Here is a 23,053-nt window from a genome sequence, read left to right as displayed (position 1 = left end):
CAAACTTTAAGATGACCTACAAAGACTTGTATGATCAGAACCCTATACACCAGGCCAGTCTTCCATCCTTTCACTGTTCCCTCTTTCTTTTAGCTCTAATGATATTGACTTTCCTCAGTTCCTGGAACACTCCAGATCTCTCCAGGTCACTGTACATGCCATTTCCTTTGCCTAAGATGTTCCTCCTCACTCTACCCTACTCTTATCTTATTCCTTTTCTACTCCAACTCCTAGAAAAGTACTCAAGGTATAGGAGATACTCAGTAACTAGTTCCTGGTTGACTTAACTAACATGTATTTCCTCAGAGAGAGCTCTCTAATTCTCTAGACTGAGCTGGTATCCTCAATATATATTCCATAGCAACCTGAACTTTTCTTTTGTGACACTGTGTACTCTTAAAATTATTTATTTAATGATTTATAAGTATTTATTAAGTATCTGCCATCTTCCCTGGAAGAAGACTCTGAAGGGCTAGGATTATATCAGTCTTAGTCTCTGCTATATCTCCACAGCATAGAAAAGTATATAGCACATAGGTACTTTGTAAATACCTGCTGACTATGGATGAATGCCTAATTTGTGTAAACTACTATGTGCAGCTTTTGCTGAATAAACTAAAATAACTATTCTTTGTTCGCATATAACTAATGTTCTAACAAAGACAAATAAGCATAAATGCACATTCAGGAAAATACTATGCAATAATACCTGATTGGACTAAACAGACATTTAATAAGCATCTGCTTTTTGTAGATGAGTAAAAGTATTACCCTTCAAGGAGCTCACAGTGTAATATGGAGTATGAATTGCTAATCATCTTGCAGTGTTTATTTTCTACTTTTTTCCTTTAATAATAGATTATCCACCCGCCCATCAAAGTGTCAGTGGAGCACATGACTGCCTTGCTAGAAACTACCTTTTGCAACCTCCCTTTAATCAGGTATGCATGTGTGACCAAAATCTGGCCAAAAGCCTGTGAATATCAGTGATACATGCAACTTCATACTATGATCTTCTAAAGAAGCTGTTTGCCCTTGTCTTCCCTTTTTCCCCCTCCATGTGGCTGGGAGATAACAATAACTAGAGCCACTTCCTTGGACCTAGAGATAGAGGCTCCATGGTTAGGATGGTATAGCCAATATAGACTATTCATTGTTTGTTCTCTGAGAGGGAAATCAAACTTCCATCTTATTTCAGCCACTATAATTTGGGGTCTCTCTCTGTTACTGCAAGTTAACTTATATCCAAATTGGGGGGGGGTGCAGACTTAATAGAGTACATTAAGTACAATAATAGAAGTGTAGAGGTAGAGCCTAGTCTTACCAAGATATTAACATCTAAGGATGAAATTCCTGAATCATCTAAATCACTTCTAGATCACTCAGAATGCATCATAATAGTCAATGTTTCCCATAGACTTTTAACAATTCAATTTAATTCCTCCAGAGTATGAGGAAATATTAATTACCTCCTAAACAAGGTGTCAGATATCACTGTACATGTTGATGAAACCCCTGAAATCATTTACCCATTCTTCCTCCGTGTTTTGCCTTTATATTTGGACAAATTTCATCCACTGCCAGTTATGTAAAGCAACTGGGGCCTCACATCTTGTGTTTGCTTAAAATCATGTAACTCAGGTGGACATATAATGGTCATCCATGGAGGTGGCCTAGAGAATTTAGTGCTTAGCTTTGTGTCTATGAAGTGGAGCATGGGATGTTTTAGAGAAGAGCTTTATAGGATTCCACACAAAAGGTAAAAATGAATCTGCTGGGCAGCCCCGGTAGCTCAGCGGTTTAGCACCGCCTTCAGCCCAGGGCCTGATCCTGGAGACCCAGGATCGAGTCCCACATCGGGCTCCCTGCATGGAGCCTGCTTCTCCCTCTGCCTGTGTCTCTGCTTCTCTTCTCTCTGTGTCTCTCATGAATAAATAAAATAAAATAAAAATGAATCTGTTCATATCTATAAGACATGAGATTCAGGATATTTAGCTTATTGGATTTGTTGAGGATCCTGTCTGATTCTACCTTGTATAACTTTATATATCCCATCACTCATGAGTTGCTCTTCAGAAGTTTTGATACATCTCGATGATCATCATCATGAGTGCACCTGTACTGATTAGGTCCCCATTTTTATGAGACACGTAACATACTGTGACACAGGCTTTGTCAAAGCAGTCGATAGAAAATATTTCATGTTGTCTATAATATGCTACTTACAAGAAAGACCTGTAAACTCCTGATTTATTAGGCAAGTCGGCCTTATTTCAATTCCTTCATATAATAATAATCTTTTTAAACCTTCATGAAGATCAAATTATAATTTATATGGCTATGGGTGAATGAGCTATTTGGAAAAGCTTAGCATGCCCCTGCCCTTGAAGGAAACAAAATGTCACCTAAATGGTATTTGTTTTAATTTTTTACTTTTGCATATTCAGCTGGCTTATAATGAGGGTTTACTGCGAGTAAATTCATGTCCTGTTTCAAATCTGCACTGCATTTTCTCTCAAAACAAAATCTCAGAATCTATACCATGTCACACTTTTCTTCTGCTATCTCGTGAAGTTGTGGCACTGATAATATGACTTACCTATCTCAACAATCCAATGTGATAGATTATCTGCGAAATAGTTTCCCATAGTTCCACCTACCCCTGACACACATGCCATTGTTACCACCAGAATGGGGAGGTGTGAGTCTATTCCCCTTTCCTTGAAACTGGCCTCATGACATACTCAGACCAAAAAATGCAGCAAAAGTAACATTATGTGACTTTTGGGCCTGTACCTTAGAGACTCCGCTGATTTTCCTTTTGCCTTCTTGGGATCCAGCTGCGATGTGAAGAAGCATTATCATTGAATGATGAGAGACCATGAAGAGATAGAAAGAGAGAGTCAATCTGTCCCCTGCTGTTCCATCTACCTAACCTGAGGTTTCAAGCCATGTGTATGAGGCCTTCTTGGCTCCTCTACCCACAGTTAAGAGGACCATAGGGAACAGAGACTAGCCAAGCTTTGGCCAATGTGAAGAACTGTGAACAACTAAGTGGATGTGGTTACTTTAAGCCACTGAGTTGTGGGGTGGCTTGCTATATAGCCATGATAAATAAAACAGATGAGGGAACTGAAGCATAAAAGGCCACCACAATTAGTCAAGCAGCAAAGCTGGGATTTGAACCCAGGCAACCCGGCGTCAGAAGCCACACCTTTAATCACTATTCTGTGATGACTGCTTGGCTGTAAACAAAAAGCAAAGCAGAATGAGAAGGTAGATCAAAACCACAGTCTAAGAGGCAGGTATGAATAAACAAAGAGGAAAAGATAATAAACAAAACAAAACAAAACAAAACAAAAGATCATGGCAGGGATATGAGATAATAGAATCAAGAAAAGTATATAGGAAACAGCATGGTTTTTGACATGTATTTTTGCCCTTTAAGCCCTGTGTGGGGCAGGAAATGTTTTACTTAATCTTTAAGCATGTGGGGATCCCTGGGTGGCGCAGCGGTTTGGCGCCTGCCTTAATCTTTAAGCATGTGTGCTATCCCTTAGGAATCCCATAAACCAGGCAGCAGTTAAGAGCGTGAACTCTGAGTTCAGTATCTCAAACCCCTTCATCTTAGCTGTGTGCTCTTGTCACACCATTTAAACTTCTGAGTCTTCCTCTATCCATCTGTAAAGAGCCATAATAATTTTGTCTAACTCAAAACTTGTTATAAGGATTAAGTCGAATAATAAATATACTTTTGGTTAAATCTCAGCAAATTCAGAGTTATTATTTGATGAGGGCCTACTTCACACTCTGGCCAGAGACATTCTACTGTACATCTTTGGCAGTGCACCTTATTCAGTTTGGTCTCAAATTTTCCACATTCTATTTCCAAATCCATGTGCAGCGGCAGCCACCAGATGTCTGTCCTCCCACATGGCTGTAGGGTAACCTCTCGTCATGCACACACTGCTAAACTGCCATACCTGTTTGGCCTACAGGTTCAGAAAGCCCTATTTTAAGTCCCCAACAGACTGCTGAATCTGAAATCCCCCTAACCAATCCAGGAATCTCATTTCGCATCTCTTGCCATGTTAAACAGTAAATAAATTACCCTCTGATCAAGGCAAAAGCTCTTTCAAAAGGGCCGTCTCTTTCCTTTCTTCTTTTATCATCAATCTTTGTTGCTAGTCAGGTCATTTTTTTATAATGACATCTAAGCTCTCTGCTCCCATGGGCTTCTGATACAGTCTGCTCTCTCTTAGCCTGTAATGCTCCTGTCCTCCCTTTCTTTTCCCATTATCTCAAATTCCCCAACCACTAGAGTGATACCAACAAGCTGACAACTCACTTGGCTGCCAGACCTCTTCTAAGGACTATTAATTTGGCTGGTTCAAAAACAACATGCCTTACCACCAGATGCAATTCTTTTCCCTTGCTTTTCATTTTCCAAGCAAGGTGCCTGCAACTTGGAGTGGGTGTGATGGATTGTTTTTTACTTTAATTTACTCTAGCATGCATGAAGAAAGCATGAGGATCCCAGTTCCCTCGACTGATGTACCAATCTACTCCAGGAGCCTTCATTTTTGTTCCTAATCACATTTAGGAAGATTTGCCCATGACGTACAATATTAGTAATCATCACATTCTGTTTGGGGTGATCTTCTTTCCCTGAGTTTCCTCAGACTCAAGTTGGAGCTTCATCCTCTGAGCTGGGCTGTCTTGAAAACCATTCCTCACTTTTTTATTTCATCAGGCATTTTTTATCTTTTCCTTCTTCTTGGGATATTATGAGAAACTTAACTTTTAGAAGAAACATTCTAAGAGAATCTAGCCCAATCAAGTAACAATGCTTCACATTTCCAAGAGGAAGAAATCATTCCTAAGCACAAAACATCAGTCACTTCCAGCAACAATACTGGTAGCACTTCCAGAGGGTTTCCATAGAGATAGAAAGGACATGTTACTCAGGAAAGGAAAGGGGAATTAAATCCAGTGACATTTGCTCACTCTATGAAAACTTGAAAAACAACAGATGAAAAGACAAATCAAAAATCTCTTACAAACCTATTTTCCTCAAACAGATGAGAGAAATGGAGGCCCAGATAGAGATAACCCAACCCTGCCAACTACTGGGATAATAAGGAAAGTCAATGAAAGTATCAGAGAAATAATAGGATATTTTTGTTTCAAAGCCATTTTCCATATTTTTATTACAAAGTGTATAGAAATTATAGGGTAGGTCTGGGGATTAAAGGAAAATATTTTCTTTCTTCACAGAATATCAGATGAACAGATCACAAAAAAATGTGAGGGTCTTCCTTTCTTTGGCATCTGGTGCATGGAAAGCTGGAGCAGAGAAGGAGAGTCAGGTAGAGATTAGGAATCTGGTGATAGAAATGTTGCAGCCTCTTTCTAGTTGAAGATGACTTTCTTAGCAGAAATTCAGCACTCCAGACGTGCCCCTCATGAGGATTCTCATGTCCACCTCACTCCCTCTCTACTGACTTGGCTGTGTACAATGCCCCTTCAGCACAGGTGACATTGTGATGCCTCAGAGGCATTGTTCCTATTAGTCCTTTCTTTGGAATACCTGACATCATCCCTTCTGACAAATTCCTCTACTCCTTGAAATCCTGTTTGATCCACAGAGCCAATTCAAATATATTTAGTATCTCTATGGACACATCTCTGGTACATCTAGCTACAATTTCTTGCTCCTTCATTAGAATCCTATCATCATCAATACAGCTATCTCTCATTAAGTTATTTTTTGTGTGTTCTCTTATTAAGCAAACACATTACTCAGGGTACTTTTGGTGCTAATTACTGTCTGCTTGAAGAGGCAGGGAGCATATGGGGAAATGAAACTTGACTCTTAAGGAAATGTTTATCAGAACATTATTGTCATTATCATCATCATCAACAATTATTTAATTGGTGCAGTTGCCCCATGGCTGATACATTCACTGCCCACTGTGCTTTCCTATATTTTCCTGTCCTCTACATAAGAGTGGGCTGCATGACTAGCTCTGACAAGTAGGGTATGAACAGATGTGGCATGTGTCTCTTCCAATCTGAAGCATTTAAGAGGTGAGTAGTGATGATCCCCTTCTTCTAGCTCTCTTTCCTTTTCCTGGAAGGTGTGCATTGAAGTGGCAATGTCACAAGATTGAGGTGACTTGGATCACTGCTGAGCCAGTGAATGGATAGCAGTTGCCCAGGGGAGCCTCTGACTCATAGCAGATTTTGTGTGAATGAGAAATAGGCTCTTGTTGGACTGAACACCTAACTTTTGGGAGAATTTGTTAGTGTGACACCACCTGTCCAAATCAATACATACCTAAGAGACAGGTGCCCTTATCATCCCCATTTATAAATGAGAAAGCTGGTGCACCAAGACTTAAAGCCATGTTTACAAGGTGGGAACAGAACTACATTCCCTCATTTGAATCATCAGATCAAAACAAGACCAACATGGCACAGTGGGAAAATGTAAAGCTTATTGGCAAAATGATTACTGAGAGAAAGCCACCATTATCACTAATATGAAGATTTACTATTATACTAAATCTAAATGACAACCAAAAAAATCATGGTAGAAGGGAAAATTGGAATCTTTCATAGAGATACACTGATTCACTAGATTGCTTCACCCTCAATTTTTTTCTTTAATGATTTTAGACATTTGCATGTATTTCATGAATATACCAAGTAAACTCTGAACATCATCTCACCCTAGTGAAACTACTAAATTTTTGTATCAGAGAATTTATTGATATATTCATTCATTCAACATATATTTGTTATTTGTCCATAATATGCTGAGCACTCTGATAGCCACACTGGGTTTAGCAATGAAAGCCAGAGGCATAATCTCTACCCTCAAGGAGTATTTACCTCAAGGAGTCTAGTGGAAATGGGAGGTCATAGGTCATCAGACAGACATGAATGGGTATAAAATTGAAGACAGTGTTCATTGCTCTAAGGAAAGGGAATAAGGTTCTATGAAAATATTTGATGATAGAACCTTACATGGATGGGGCCATGGAAGTGTTATTTGAAAATCTGGAACTTGAACAAAATCTAGATGACAAGTCACAGTGTAATATGAAGTCAAGTTGGGAAAAGAGGAGAGCATTCTAGACCAAAGAAACAGCACAGATAAAGGTTCAATTTCAGTAAAGAACACTATGAAGAACTGAGAGTCAGTGTATAGGACCTTGGAAAAGTCATGAAAAACTATTGAAAGATGAAACTCAAAAGGTAAGCAGAGACTAGACAATGGAGAAATTTTAGTCCAGGCTGGGACAGTCTTCTGCTTATTTAGCACCCACATGGCTTGGGTTACATTGCTTGAGGAAAGGCTCTAATTGTTCTCTTAAAATCCTTTTCATTCTTCTCTTAATAAAAGAGCACTTGCTTTTTCAGCTGTGTGCAGGCAAGTAAAATCCACATTTCCTAGCCCTCTTTACAACTAGTTAAAACCTTGGCCCTAAGTGGTTTATGGGATATAAGCAGTAGTGGCTTGGCAACTTATAGGAAGTTTCTTTAAAAGAGAGAGTGCCCTTTGTGACTTCTTTCTCTTTACTGTTGGCTAAAATACTTATGTAATGGCTAAAAGTGAGCAGCCAGTTTGGACCATGAGATGTACATGAAAAAAGAAACTACATGTGACAGGAAAATAGTATAGAGGAAACCTTGTTCTCTGATGTCACATAGTGTCCCTGGATGGACTTCCTCTAGCTTCTTAAATATGAAAAAGTAATTTACTTCAACCTTCTTTAAGCCATTGCTGTCTGGGGATTTTTTTCTGTTATTTCCATCTAAATGCAAACCTAATCCAGGGCTGCATATTAAATAAACAGTTACTAAACTTCTCTAAAATGCTATTGCATGATTTAGGAAATTGACATAATCATAACTGGAAGATAAATTTTCCCTCAAGAATTCTAAGTGAGGAGGATCAAGGTCCGTATATATTTTAAGCAAAATATTTGAAGGGAAAAATCATATTTTAAGAAGAAATGCTGTATAACAAATTAAGAGATGTCCATTAAGAGGGAATCATTAAAAAAAATTCTTCAAAGCACTGGATACTTCTCAGAAAGTCAGCTTCTTTAAAAACTAAATTGCAGAGAGTAGAAACACATAGCCATCTTCTAACAATCTGAGCAGGTCTGCTGGGACCATGACAGCTAATGACTAGAGCAGGGCATTCTGCTGCTCAGCCTTCTCTCCACAGACAGCATCATGCCACATAGTGGTGCCTCCACTCCTCCATTGCTTCCTTCTCTTCCACCAGGACCACCCCCTGAGCAACACTAAAGTATCCCTTGGGAGTCCTGAAAACCTGGGTGGCGGCCTTCTGCCACTACCTTTCTCTGTCTTCTCCTGAACTCAAGGAAAGGGCTGTGTCCTGACATTTGCATGGGAATGAGAGCTGCAAGAGAGCCATCACCACTAATAGGAAGGCTCAGCCTGTAGAAGAAGTGGCTTTGTGCTGGTCGCAGCCTCTATGCTTCCTTCACTAGACAACATCTGCCAGAAAAAAAGGAGAATGAGAAACCAGACTCCTGCTTTTGCAAACCCCATCTTACAGATGAGAAGACCAAGGAATGGTGAGACTAAAGTATTCCAAGGATTCAAACTCAGGTCTCCTCATTCCTAATATAGTGTTCTTCCCATTGCAATGCTGTGCTTCTAGAAGAATGAAGTATAAAATTATATAAGAATGTAGAAAAGCCCCTAATCCTAACAAAATAGGCTCCTATTTCATATTGAATTTGTCCCCCAAAAAAAGATATGTTAAAGTCCTAACCCCAAATTCCTCATAATGTGACCTTATTTGTTAATAGCATTATGGCAGGTGTAATTAGTTGAGATAAGGTAATACTGGAGGAAGATGGACCCCTAATTCAATATGACTGTTGTTCTCATAAGGTGGAAGCCACATGAACACGGAGACATACAGGGAGGACACCATGTCCTGACTAGGATTGAAGTGAAGCATCTACAAATCAAGGATGGCAAGGATTGTCAATAAACCACCAGAAGCTAGGAAGAGGCAAGGAGGGGCTCTTACTCATAGGTTTCAGAGGGAGCAGGGCCCTGTGGGCACTAGCCTTCAAAATTGTGAGAAAATAAATATCTGTTTTTCTAAGCCACCAATTTGTGGTGGTTTATTACGGCCACCCTCAGGAATTAATATAATTCCCATTTAGACACATCATCAACAAGAGAGAAGCATACATAGTTTAATGTCTGGTAGAAATAGAAAAGCACCCATGTGGAATTACTTGGCCTCAAGCTGTAACACCAATTCCCTGTGTGACCATGGGCAAGTTAATTCCACTCTCTTTGTCTCCACTTTAGCAACAAAAAAGTAGAGATGGTAATAGTAGCTCCCTTATAGTTTCAACTAAAGATTAAATCAGGCAGGTAATGCGGGTTAAAACACATAGCACAAACAATACAGAGAGCATAATAAGGACTCAAAAATGTTATTATCGCCACTATTATGAATTTTTCAAGGTAGACTTAAACACAAGGCAAGGAAGAACAGGAAAATAATTCATAAACTTAACAGAAGTCTCAAGAATCAACCTAATGTTCACGAATATTACGAATGGCCCAATAAGGTAGCTACTAGAGTACATATTACTATTTAAATTTAAATTAATAATAGGAAACAAAAACTTTAGTTTCTAAGGCACACTAGTCACATTTTAAATGCTTAATAGTCACCTGTGGCTAATTGCACTACTATATTGGCCAGAATAGGATAGAACATTTCTAATATTATAAGAAGTTCTATTGGACAGTAATGTCACCACCCTTGGCTGCATTAAGGCCTAAGGTACAGACTTTGCAGAAACAGAGGCCAAGATGTCAAGGGTGTGTTATTTTCTTTTCAGCTTATAATTTCCAATGCTGTATCAGTAAATGGGAATTTTAAAAAATCCCTTTATCGGTGGCAAACATAAAAGTCAGTTCTTATCACAACTTCAAATAGAATTCATAGAGAATTCATAGCTACCTAAAATTTTTCATCTACAGTTGGATATGTTAGAAGCCATGAAATGGAGTGTGTATTAATCATATGATTACCAGGATATGAATAGCTTCCTTAACAGTATCCATAAAAATGGAAAGGCCTTTGAATTTTAGAAACAAGAATTGGTACAAACACATGTAAAATGAGCCCCAAACTCACTCCAGATTAAGAGAGGCCATTCTGGTGTAACATGTTGACCACACAAATACATTTTAAAAGTTCAGCACCTGGGATGGATTAAAAACCACATGAGGACTACAGCCAAAACAAAGAAAATACAATAATAAGTGATAGAACAGAAATCAAAGTGACAATATAGTTTACAAGTCTCCAGTGAGATGTCGCCTAAAATGCTTTGTTCATTGTAATCGGCCTATCAAGAAGACATTATACAATGAATGCCCAAGAGACAGCCCACGATGTCTCTAATCTTGATAACATTTCTGGAAGGGGAAAGTACATAATAAGCAAATCATTCCTGTCTCAACTGAGAGGGAAATCAGACTTCAAGAAAAGGCAAATCAAAATAGAGAAATAATAAGTTTGGTTTCCTACAAATCAGAGAAGACATTGAAAAGGACAAAGTCTTGGACAAAAGCCCAAAACTTTTAAAGAAATCCCTTAATCCCAAGAATAATATGGTCATGGTGCAGCTGAGCAGAGATGTGGATAATATGGACTTTGGGTCCCACTGAGCCTTTTACAGTAAGAGAAAGGGCTGACCAATGAAAGTGATAAGGCACTTACTTAGGTTTACTTATTGGAAGTAAACCTAAAGGGGTCATTGTGGAAGCCCAGTGGCCTTTTATTGTCCAGCCATGCCTTATCTCACAGACATAACCCACCAGCAAGTGAGTTCCTAGCGCAGATTATGAATACCAGGGGTACCTGCTACAGTTGCCCTGTCAGGACGTCCTCCGCTTTGGGAAATGATCACATCCTTCAGTCTTCTACATCAACTTTTATGGACTCCCCAAGTTCTCTTCTTTCTGTCTCATAACTGTTAGTATGGGAGGAGCATACCTCAGTAAATTTCTTCCATCTATAAAGCCCTCTTTCTGAAAAGGGAAAAAAAAAAAGAAGAAGAAAAAGATTAATGAAAGAGAAGATGATCCATACAAAGGAAGGGGTCAGAGAAAGAACACCTAAAGAAAGAGCCTTACTTAAGAACCTCTCTCAATACAAAAATCACCATTGCCTCTCTTACAGCTCAAAGAGAAATTGCAGCAATTTCAACATCATGGGAACAACCCATGTTCCACATTCCTTTCCTATTACACCTGTGTGCCACCTGGATAGATGTGTTCATCTTCTTTCCTGAGAAGATTTCTTTTTTTTTTTTTTTAATCTTTTTTTTTTTTTAATTTTTATTTATTTATGATAGTCACAGAGAGAGAGAGAGGCGCAGAGACACAGGCAGAGGGAGAAGCAGGCTCCATGCACCGGGAGCCCGATGTGGGATTCGATCCCGGGTCTCCAGGATCGTGCCCTGGGCCAAAGGCAGGCGCCAAACCGCTGCGCCACCCAGGGATCCCCTGAGAAGATTTCTATACATATCAAGGTAGCTTCAAATTAAAGGTATGCTGCAGGTAGGGAGACACACAATCCAACTCTGAGATGTTCCTAAGGTCAGACCCTGAGCCAGTCCTACCATCATTCAATACCCAGCAGCTAGAATATCCCTTCTATGTATACTGTAGAAACACAAATAATATATTGCATAATATCTTTCTAGACACTTCTTTGTGACATAAAATGGTTTTTTTTTTTTTCTCTGTACCTGAGCAGGAGGTTCTAGGCTGTTCAGCCAGCTAGAAAGTATTTGCTTTAAGATGGTATATACATGCTGCAAGATAATGACTAAATTCAGTGACAAAGGATGAGGTTAGTAAAAGGCAGTAGTATCAGAAAAGGTTAAAACTTCTATGTAGAAATTCTAAGAACAATGAATAGCTCAATAACCCATCAGAGCCATAGAGTTTGCTGCTTTTGTAGCATATTGGTGATGACATCAGAAGTATGACAGTCCAGTATAAAAGAGATCTCAGTTTTAAATCAGCCTGGGCCCCTGTCTCAAAACTTCAGAAGCTATTTCTCTGGAAGATCTCAACTCCCAGTTCTATCTTTTCTCTTCTGCATGTCTGAATGGCTTCCTGATCCCCACAAGAGGACATCCAAATGAGAATACCTGGGGATTTCATTTGCTACACATAAACCTTATCTGCCAACATGTTATAAAGAGCAGTCCATACAACCAAACTTCATTCAGCAGTGATCCACATGAAAGACAAAATCATTGGGTAGATCCAAGGATAAGCATAATTCACTAGCAGTACTAACAAAATAATCCTAAAAATAGCAAAAATTACTGTGTGCTTATGACGTACTTGGCTCTTTTCTAAGAAATTTACAAATAAATCTATTAATCTGCACAATATCTCTATGAAGTATGGACTATTTTTATCTCCCTTTCATATATATAAGAAACTGAAGCATAATAAGTTAAGTAACTTGCCCAAGATCCCATAATACCCAGGCACAAAATATCCAGAGACTGTGCTCTTGACCACTAACTCTCCTGTTTGCAAAGGGAAATAAATGTAACTGCATCTTTGTTTCTCTTAATAAAACACAAGAGAATGAGAGGTAGCATTAGAATAAGAACTTTGAATTCACATGAACATGTTTTTAGAAATGAAATTATCTTCAGATATTAGCACAGAGAGGCACAGATTAATACCAAATGATTTAAATCTTCTGCACAGCAAAGCAGTCAACAAAACTAAAAAGTGACTTAAAAATGGGAGAAAATATTTGAAAATGACATATCTGATAAAGTATTAGTATCTAAAATACATAAAGAACTTATAAAACTCAATACCCCCAAAAATGAATAATCCAATTAAAAATGGACAGAACACACATATAGACATTTTTCCAAAGAAGACATCCAGATGGCCAACAGATATGTGAAAAGATGCTCAACATCACTTGCCATCAAGGAAATGCAAATCAAAGCCACAATGAAATACCACCTCACACCTGTCAGAATGGCTAAAATCAACAACACAAGAAACTACAATTTTCAATGAGGATATGGAGAAGAGGGAACCCTCCTGCACTATTGGTGGGAATGCAAACTCTGAGAAACAGTATGGAGGTTCCTCAAAAAGTTAAAAATAAAACTACTCTATGATCCAGCAACTAATTGCACTACTAGGTATTTACTCAAAGAATACAAAAATACTAATTCAAAGGGATACATATACCCAAATATTTATAGCAGCATTATGTACAGTAGCTAAATTATGGAAACATCTCAAGTGTCCATTGACTGATGAATGGATAAAGAAGAGGTGGGGGATGTGTATGTGCGTATGTGTGTGTGTGTGTGTGTATAAAATGAAATAATATATATTGAAATATATTAGGAATGAAATATTACTCAGCCATACAAAAGAATGAAATCTTGTCAATTGCAATGACATGGATGGTACTAGAGAGTATTATGCCAAGCAAAATAAATCAGAGAAAGAAAAATACTATATGATTTCATTCATATGTGGAATTTAAGAAACAAAATTTAAAAGCAAAGGGAGAGAAAACAGAGAGAGAGGCAAACCAAGAAACAGACTCTTAACTATAGAGAACAAACGGATAGTTACCAGAAGGGAGGGGGTGGGTGGTAGCAATTAAGGAGTGCACTTCTTGTGATGGTAGTGATGAATCACTCTATCATATACCTGAAACTAATACAACATTGTATGCTAATGACCTGAAATTAAATAAAAACTTTTAAAAATATCAAATGACTTGAGACACCACTTCTACATGTGTATCCTAGCTTTGCAGTCAAGTTCAGTGGAAGGTATAAAGCAGAATTTTTCCAGTGAAAGACTGTAGGCAGTTCTCAATTACATGTGCTATTTAGTCCACATAATATTTTCACATATTTAAAAAATCTGCTGCCAAAATGTAAAAGCTGAACATTTTTACATTTTCATAGGCTTAGGAGACATATCTGCTTTATACTCAGTCCCAAATTTCAGACTTTTCCAAGAGAAGCAGGTTTGTCAATGCCCCCTCGTGAAACACCTAGAGCTAAACTACAGGTCTGTCCTTTAGATAGGAGCATGGACTTGAGTTGGCCAAAAGCACTACCACTACCTATTGCCTTATACCGGAATATTCTCTCATTTCTATTTCCCATGACAACTTCATAAGGCATCTGAACTTTTCAGCCGCAATTTAGAGGAAAGGAGAAGATATTAAAGAGGAAAAGATTCTGAACCAAAAGGCAAAATAAAGTAATTCCCCCTCTAGCTGTGGCACTGCTAACACCACCTCATCCCCCCTACACCCACTCTTTAAATGCGAGGCCAGTCTAGGTACCAAAATTGCACAGGTTATAAAACTTAGATAGGAGATTGAAGTAGTAAATGTGATGTCACTGCAGTGAGAAATGTCACTGTTACAAAAGCTGCCTAGGACACTCCCTACCTGTGCATAGCGGGACAAAGAAAACTGGCCTGGTCTGGTTATATGGGGGTATTCACACACCTTTGAAGCATGCAGGCAGTTGCCAATGTTGCTTGTCATTGGTGTATTTAGTTTACTCTTCAGATAAGAGGAAATAACTTTTCCTTTCACTCTGCAAAGTTCTAAACTTCCCAATTTCACATCCGGTTCTTTGCTTTTTATTTACTCATGCCTATATTCAAAAATTCATTAATTCATTCAATAAATGAGGATGGAGCTATGGGCACTGTGCCAGGAACTGATATAAATCTACAAGGTGAAACAGTGGGTAAATGGGAACTAAAGCAAGCTTTCACAGATGGCTGTCATTGCAAGGAAGGTTATTTGCAGTATCTGAAGGTCACAGTAATTAGCTGTGGATAACTGATACAACCTTTCCCTGGTGTACATCCCAATTCTTGAAGGAAATTACTGTGTTTCACAAAATACTGAGGATGATGGGCTTTTTATGGAAAAAGCAGAGTCAGAGCTTCACGTTAAGATCAAACATAAGACAAAATCTCAAAGGGTGAGTAGATTGAGGAAGCAGAAAGCTAAAAGCCAAAGTAACTAATAACCTCATCAGAACACACAAGTGGGCTTAAGAGACATGTCTGCTCTGTGCTCAGTCCCATTTCACAAGTAGGAGGGTGCTTATTTCAGTCCTCTTTCCAGGGGTCCCCTTGAATTTATAGGGGCTCTGGGAGAAGTAAGGGAAGGTGCATTCATGAATTGTTCCTGCCAGATAGTCCCTGCTAAGGGTACTTCAAACACTCTTTCCTGAAGATTAGACTGTCAATCAGCTGGAGCTATTGGCATATGCCATGTGAAGTTAGTCATTTTGTGGGAGTGAGCGCTGTGTTAATAAATGTTCTGATCCAGTGCTTCTTGGAGGGCCAATTCACCAAGCACCTCCTCAACAGCTCCTAGGTATTGCCAAATCCCAGAGCCACAGGTTTTAGGCTCCTTTCTCTGTGATTTTCTTCCCATAGATTAACACTCAACTCCCCACCACTGTCAAAGCCTTTGTTTGGCCCACCAGAAAACTATTGCCTTATTTAAAGCAGAATCTAAATTCAGAATGCCAAAATTTAGTTGCCATTCCCTTCAGGAGAGGAAGGGCTTGGTTTTTAAAATAAAATTGTTTAATCTCACATCATGGAAGTGAGGAAATATTTATTTGTCCTCTTTCAGGAAGATATCTCATTCTCAGGTCAGCTGAACAACCTCTTCCAAAGCAAAAGCAGCAACAACAAAAGATTTTCCATGTTACAAGGTGGCAAACTTTACCTACAATTCATGTGTACTATGTATGCAAACTCACCCTAAAGATAAGCTAATGGAGTTAGGAAAATATTCTACCTTTTTTTTTAAGCTCTTTATTTTGTTAGAATACAGTGAAAACTTGAATACAAACCAACAGTCTTCTTTGGCCTGTTCCCTGGCCAGGAATAATCATAGGGGTAAAGCAATACATTGAATTCATACATCTGAATCCCAGTTCAGAACTCAATTTAGATACTTAACCACTGTGTGTCCTTGGGCAAGTAACTTAACTTCTAGAAGCCTCTATTTTCTAATCTAGAGAATGGGAGTGATAAAACCATAGTCCTAGGTAACACACCAGATATCATGCCTGGACAAGCACCCAGCACAGTGCCTGGCAGGGGCAGGGCACATAAGTAATAGTAATGTCCCATCACAGAAGAGATGGTTTTCACCTATTACATTAATGTTTAACAACATGCACAAAGAAAGACAGAAGCTTCAGCTGTTGGTACAACTATGCTTAAAAAAATAATTTTTGGAGAAAAAAATAAGACCAAAGACACATACCTCAAAAATTTCACAAAAACTAAATAAATGGAGAGATAGTCCATGTTGATGGATAGGAAGGCTCAGTACTGTCATGCCAGTTCTTCCCAACTTGATCCTTAGATTCAGTGCAATCCCAATAAAAGTCCCAGCAGTTATTTTACGGATATTAACAAACTGATTCTAAAGTTTACATACAGAGGGAAAAGATGCAAAATGACCAACAGATGGAAAGAGAACAAAGTTGGAGGACTGACAGTACCTGACTTCAAGACTTACTATAAAGCTACAATAATTGAAACAGTGTGGTATTGGGAAAAGAGTAAATAAATGGATCAATGAATAGAATGCCCTGAAGTAGACCCACACAAATGCAGTCAATTGATCTTTGACAAGGAGCAAAGGAAATATAATGGAGTAAAAGACAGCCTTTCTAACAAATGGTGTTGGAACGACTGGACACCCATATGCAAAGGAATGAACCTAGACATAAACCTCACACCCTTCACAAAAATTAACTCAAAAATGGATCACGAACCTAAATGTAAAATGCAAACTATGGAAGTCCTAGAAGGTAACATAGGAGAAAATCTAGATGACTTTGGTATAGTGATAACTTTTTAGGTACAACATCAAAGGCATAATCCATGAAAGAATTAAAAGGAAAAAAAAAAACTTCTGCAAAAGAAAGGGCCAAGGGAAGTAGAAGATGAGCCACAGACAGGGAGAAAGTATTTACAAAAGACACATCTGATGAAGAACTGCTATCCAAAATATACAAAGAACTCTTAAACTTAATAATAAAAAAAAACAGCCCAATTAAAGAATGGGGCAAAGACATTAGCAAACACTTGACCAAAGAAATATGTAGATGGTAACTAAGCATGTAAAAAGATGTTCCATATCCTATGTCATCACATAAATACAAATTGAAAAAAACAATGAAATACCACTACACACCTATTAGAATGGCTAAAATCCAGAACACAAAGTACAAACACTTTGGAAGACAGTTTGGTAGGTTCTTGAAAAACTAAACACAATTCTTAGCCTACAATCCAACAATCACATTCCTTGGTATTTAGCCAAAAGGGTTAAAAACCTTATGTCTGCACAAAAACCTGCACCTGGATCTTCATAGCAGCTTTAGTCATAGTTAGCAAAACTTGGAAGCAACCAAGATGTCCTTTGGTTCATGCATGGATAAACTGGTCCATCCAGACAACAGAATATTATTCAGCACTAAAAGGAAATGAGCTATGAAGCCGTGAAAAGACATGGAGGGAACTTCAACGCGTATTGCCAAGTGAAAGGAGCCAATATGAAAGGCTACATCCTATATCTTTCCAGCTATATGACATTCTGGAAAAGGTAAAACTGCTGAGACAGTAAAAAGATCAGTGGCTCCTGGAAGGAGGCAGGAGGAATAAATAGGCAGAGCCCAGAGGATTTTTAGAGCTATGGAAATATTCTGTGTGATACCATAATGATGGACACATGTCATTATACATTTGTTCAAATACCAAGAATGAACTATAATGTACATTATGGACTTTGGGATTATGATGTGCCCATGTAGATTCATCACTTGTAATAAATGTACCAGTGTGATGGGGCATGCTGATAATCAGGTAGCCTGTGTAAATACGGAGGCAGGGATATATGAAATATTTTGCACCTTCCTTTCAACTTTACTTGGAACTTAAAATCTTTAGAAAAAACAAAGTCTTGGGCAGCCCGGGTGGCTCAGTGGTTTAGTGCTGTCTTCAGTCCAGGTTGTGATCCTGAGGACCTGGGATTGAGTCCCATGTCGGGTTTCCTGCATGAAGCCTGCTTCTCCCTCTCTCTGCCTGTGTCTCTGCCTCTCTCTCTCTCTCTGTGTGTGTGTGTGTGTGTGTGTGTGTGTGTCTCATGAATAAAGAAATAGGATCTTTAAAAAAACAAAGTCTTAATTTAAAAAAATTAAATTGTTGAGCAACATTGATTCATTCAGCTGGTCTATCTTGAGGAATAACTTCATACCAGATGAGAACTAAGCACTCTGGCTATAATGGTGAAAAAGATTCAGTTAGTTTCTATTATCATAAAGCTATGGGGAAATAAAGATAAATAAACAAGTAACAATATTAAAGTGGGGTAGTGCTCAGGAAAGTAGAAGATATTCTGGAAGTGTTTGCCTAACAAAGACCCCTTTGGGGAAAGCAATTTTCCCAGAGGCAGGGCCACCTGTGCTGAGATCTTAAGGCAGGAAGGAATTAGCAAAGTGAAGAACATGGGTAACAACAAGTACAAAGGTCTGGAAGTAAAAGCAAATGAGCCTTTCAAAGAACTAAAAAGAAATCAAGGAAGTCATAGAATGCAAAGGAGCCAGCAGGTGTGCTCAGGGGCACAGGGGGAGGTGGTAGTCCAGGCTCAGTAGAGGGAATTTAATTCCAAATATAAAGGAAAGCTCTCTATCCTGTTGCACTGATCTATGTGTCTGGTTTTGTGCCAGTACCATACTGTCTTGATGACTACAACTTTGTAATATAGCTTGAAATCCAGAATCATGATGTCTCCAGTTTCATTTTTCTTTTTCAGAATTACTTTAGCTATTCCAGGTCTTCCATGGTTCCATAAAAATTTTAAGATTGTTTGTTGTAGTTCTGTGAAAAATGCTGGTGGCATTTTGATAGGGCTTGCATTAAATGTATAAATTGGTTTTATAGACATTTTAACAATCTTTGTTTTTCCAGTCCATGAGCATGGAATGCTTTTCCAATTCTTTGTATCCTCTTCAAGTTCTTTCATCAGTATTCTATAGTTTTCAGAGTACAGATCTTTTACTTCTTTAGTTAGGTTTATTCCTAGCTTTCATATTGTTTTAGGTGCGATTGCAAATGAGATCAATTCCTTGATTTCTTTTTCTGCTGCTCTGTTATTGGTGCATAGAAATGTAACAAATTTCTGCACATTGACTTTATATCCTGCAACTTTGTTGAATTCATGTATGGGTTCTAGCATTTTTTGTTCCAGTCTTTCAGGTTTTTATATAGAATAGAGCATCATGTCATCTGCAAGTAGTGAAAGTTTGACTTCTTCCTTGCCAATTAGGATGCCTGTTATTTCTTTTGTTGTCTGAATAAGGCTAAGACTTCCAGTACTATGTTACATAGTAATGGTGACAGTGGATATCCTTGTCTTGTTCCTGAAATGGACCCACAACTATATGGTCAACTAATTTTTGACAAAGCAGAAAAGAATTTCCAATAGAAAAAAGAGAGTCTCTTCAATAAACAGTGTTGGGTAAAATGGACAACATGTAGAAGAATGAAACTGGACCACTTTCTTACACCATCCACAAAAACAAATTCAAAATGGATGAAAGATCTAAACGTGAGACAGGAAACCATCAAAAACCTAAAACAGAACACAGGCAGAAATTTCTTTGACTTTTGATGTAGCAACTTCTTATTAGGCACGTCACCGGAGGCAAGGAAAACAAAAGCAAAAAATGAACTATTGGGATTTCATCAAGATAAAAAGCTTTTGCACAGCAAAGGAAACAATCAATAAAACTAAAAGTCAGCCTACAGAATGAGGGAAGATATTTGTAAACAACATATCTGATAAAGGGTTAGTATCCAAAATCTATAAAGAACTTATCAAACTCAACACCCAAAAAACAAACAACACAGTTAAGAAAGGAGCAGAAGTTGGGTGTCTCAGTCAGTTAAGGGTCTGACTCCTGATTTCAATTCGTGTCATGATCTCAGGGTCCTAGGATCAAGCCCTGTATGGGACTCTGCACTCAGCAGGGAGTCTGCTTGAGGATTCTCTCCCTCTGTTTCTCTCTCTCTCTGAAATAAATAAATCTTGAAAGAAAAAAAAGAAATGGGCAGAAGACATAAATATACACTTTTGCAAAGAAGACATCCAGATGGCTAACAGACAGATAAAAAGATACTCAACATCATTCATCATCAGAGAAATACAAATCAAAACCATGATGAGATACCATTCACACCTCCAGAATAACTAAAATTAACAACACAAGAAATAACAGATGTTGGTGACGATGTGGAGAAAGAGGAACCCTCTTGCACTATTGCTGGGAACATAAACTGGTGCACCCATTCTGGAGAACAGTTTAGAAGCTCTTCAAAAATTAAAAATAGAACTACCCTACAATCTAGCATTTGCACTAGTAGGTATTTACCCAAAGGATACAAAAATACAGGCTCGAAGGGGCACATACACCCCAATATTGAGAGCACCAATAGCCAAAGATGGAGAGAGCTCAAATGTCCATCAACTGATGAATTGGCAAAGAAGATGTAGTACATATATACAGTGCAATATTACTCAGTCATCAAAAAAGAATGAAATCTTGCCATTTGCAACAATGTGGATGGAGTTAGTGTTTTATGCTAATGATATAAGACAATCAGAGAAAGACAAATACTGTATGATCTCACTCATATGTAGAATTTAAGAAAGAATACAGATGAATATAAGGAAAGGGAGAAATGAGAAAAGGAGAGAGGGAAACAAGCCATAAGTGACACTTAAATGACACTTACCAACAGAGAACAAACGGAAGGTTGATGGAGGGATGTGGGTGGGGGATGGGCTAGATGGGTGATGGGGACTAAAGAAGGCACTTGTGATGAGCACTGGGTGTTGTATGTAAGTGATGAATAACTGAATTCTACTCCAGAAACCAATATTGCACTGTATGTTAACTAAAATTTAAATTCAAAAAAATGCAATGGAAAGCTATCAGGGAGATTTCAGCAGGAAAGTGGCTTATTTTAGGGTAGTGTGACTATGGAAGATCACTTCCCCCTATTTTGATTTTCTAAAATCTCTAATAATGAGTAAGTACTACTTCTGTGATTTAAAAAATTAACAGTTTCCTATAACAAGAAAGAAATACACTAAGCCATATACCAAATAGGCCCTGTTTAGAGAGGAGGTCAGTGATCTGAACATCATTTACATCACCAAGAAAGCAAACCAGCAATGTAGAAATGGGAGAGAATTAAATACAGCATCTTTGGCTCTACACATCAATCAAGAGTTTTAGCTCAAGTGACATGCAGACTAGGCTCTAGGCACTTCAACATGAAGTTCTCAGGGATTAATATCTTGAAGATGTCAGAGAAAAAAGCAGGAAGGAAACTTAGAGACGTAAGTGGTTTTCAAACACTGTTTAGGAAAAGGCTTTTTTTCCTTCTTTAAATGCAGTTATGAACATAAAATACGTAAAAGATCACTTGCAGTTTGAACAGGATGGGAAATGCAGTAGGGAAACTAACTGTGATGACTTGATCTCCTTTATTTCCTAAAGTTAATTCCTCCCCAGGACCTCAAGGCCAGGGCTCCTCAATACAGCTCAAAATGTACCCATCTCTATTCAACATTTAAAAAGCTGCAGCACACAGAGGGGAAGCTGAGCTTTTAGTGCTGCAAAGGATTTGCATAAGGGTTAGTATAGACCAGGGGTGAGAACCCAGGTACATGTTCTGCATTCATTCTGGTTTTCTCCATCCAAAAAATGGATAAAAATGTAATTGCCTGTTCAAGGCAAAGAACTGGAGTGACAGCCAGAGCAGGGTATCTCTTTATGGACTTCCTTACCTCACTTCCCAGAAGCCAGTCAAGTCTGCAGGAAGTTACACTCCACCCTCCAAAGGATCTCCTAGGCAGCTCTGTAGTTTGCTTTGGGTTCCAACTCACAGAGATTCAACAACAACAACAACAACAACAAAAGGGGATCTTACTGGCTCAGTTATGAGGGACGGCTAAGGTCAGTTGTTCCTGGCATGGCTAAGTCTCAAAAGACTCTCATCATTTCTTGGCTGTTTTCCTCTGATCTGCTCCCTAGTGAAGGCAGATTCTCTCTACCACCATGGACACTGACAACTCTGAATTTAAGTTTCTTGACATCCAAGATCCTAAAAATATGTACAACTCTTACCTGATAATTCCAGCAAAAGTTCTCAGGAAGGCTTGACTTAGGACAGATGTCCATATATCCCTGAAATAATCTTTGTAATCTGGAGAAGTTGGATCTTTGGATTTGCCTCACTTGAGTCTGCGCCCACTCCAGGAGCCTCAAAGTACCATCATCCCCACATAGGGGATTGGGATAAAGACTGGGAATTAGAGGTTAGTTATTCCTACATGGATACTTGGGCTTCTTTTATCTAAGAAAAGGAGCAGGAATGCTTGACCAGCAAATAAAAGATATATCCTTGACATTTCATGTCTGTACCAAGTCATTTCCTACTTGCTGAAAGTGGAGCTATTTACGTAAAAGGCCACTCTCAGAGATACACAGAATACCACTTGTCTGTCTACTGTTGTAAAAAGTCAAATATCACATGCAATTCTGATTGAATCAAACCCCAACAAAACTAGGTTGTATCTACTACAACTGAGATAAAATGAAATCAGCTGAATTAAGAGATTTCTATGTTTTACTTGCAGTGAGATTGGTCCCAAACCATTTCTGAAAATGCAAATTGTAAAGCTGTACTAGCATTTATTCCTTGTCTCTACAACAGGTAACTATAGAAAGAAAGAGTACTTGAATGCATATTACTAGATTTATTATATCCACCTTTAGGCTAAATAAAACCATTCAAAGCCTCCAAACAGGACAAGAATTGTACATACCAA

General features: G+C 38.4%; 1 protein-coding gene across 22 annotated transcripts in view; it reads right to left on the bottom strand.

Moving 5' to 3' along the window:
• The window catches only part of LOC100683963 (60S ribosomal protein L27-like), a 232,079-nt gene extending 209,449 nt beyond the window's left edge, over window positions 1-22,630 (bottom strand). For 4 of the 22 annotated variants that reach the window (XR_005374802.1, XR_005374794.1, XR_005374789.1 and 1 more), the window contains exons 1-2: window positions 22,350-22,622; window positions 10,943-11,112 (exon numbers count right to left, since the gene is read on the bottom strand). Coding sequence is in view for 1 of the 22 variants with exons in the window: in XM_038565921.1 (XP_038421849.1) it covers window positions 22,350-22,403 (54 nt within the window). In the remaining 21 variants the exon portion in view is untranslated. Of the gene's footprint in view, window positions 1-10,942; window positions 11,113-22,009; window positions 22,184-22,349 lie in introns of those variants that run through there. The other 18 variants (XR_005374795.1, XR_005374799.1, XR_005374787.1 and 15 more) reach the window with 10 other exon arrangements.
• Window positions 22,631-23,053: the final 423 nt, after the last annotated feature.

This window comes from Canis lupus, chromosome 20 (assembly GCF_011100685.1).
Source record: "Canis lupus familiaris isolate Mischka breed German Shepherd chromosome 20, alternate assembly UU_Cfam_GSD_1.0, whole genome shotgun sequence".
Classification (NCBI taxonomy): domain Eukaryota; kingdom Metazoa; phylum Chordata; class Mammalia; order Carnivora; family Canidae; genus Canis; species Canis lupus.
This window is presented reverse-complemented; position numbering and strand designations above follow the sequence as displayed.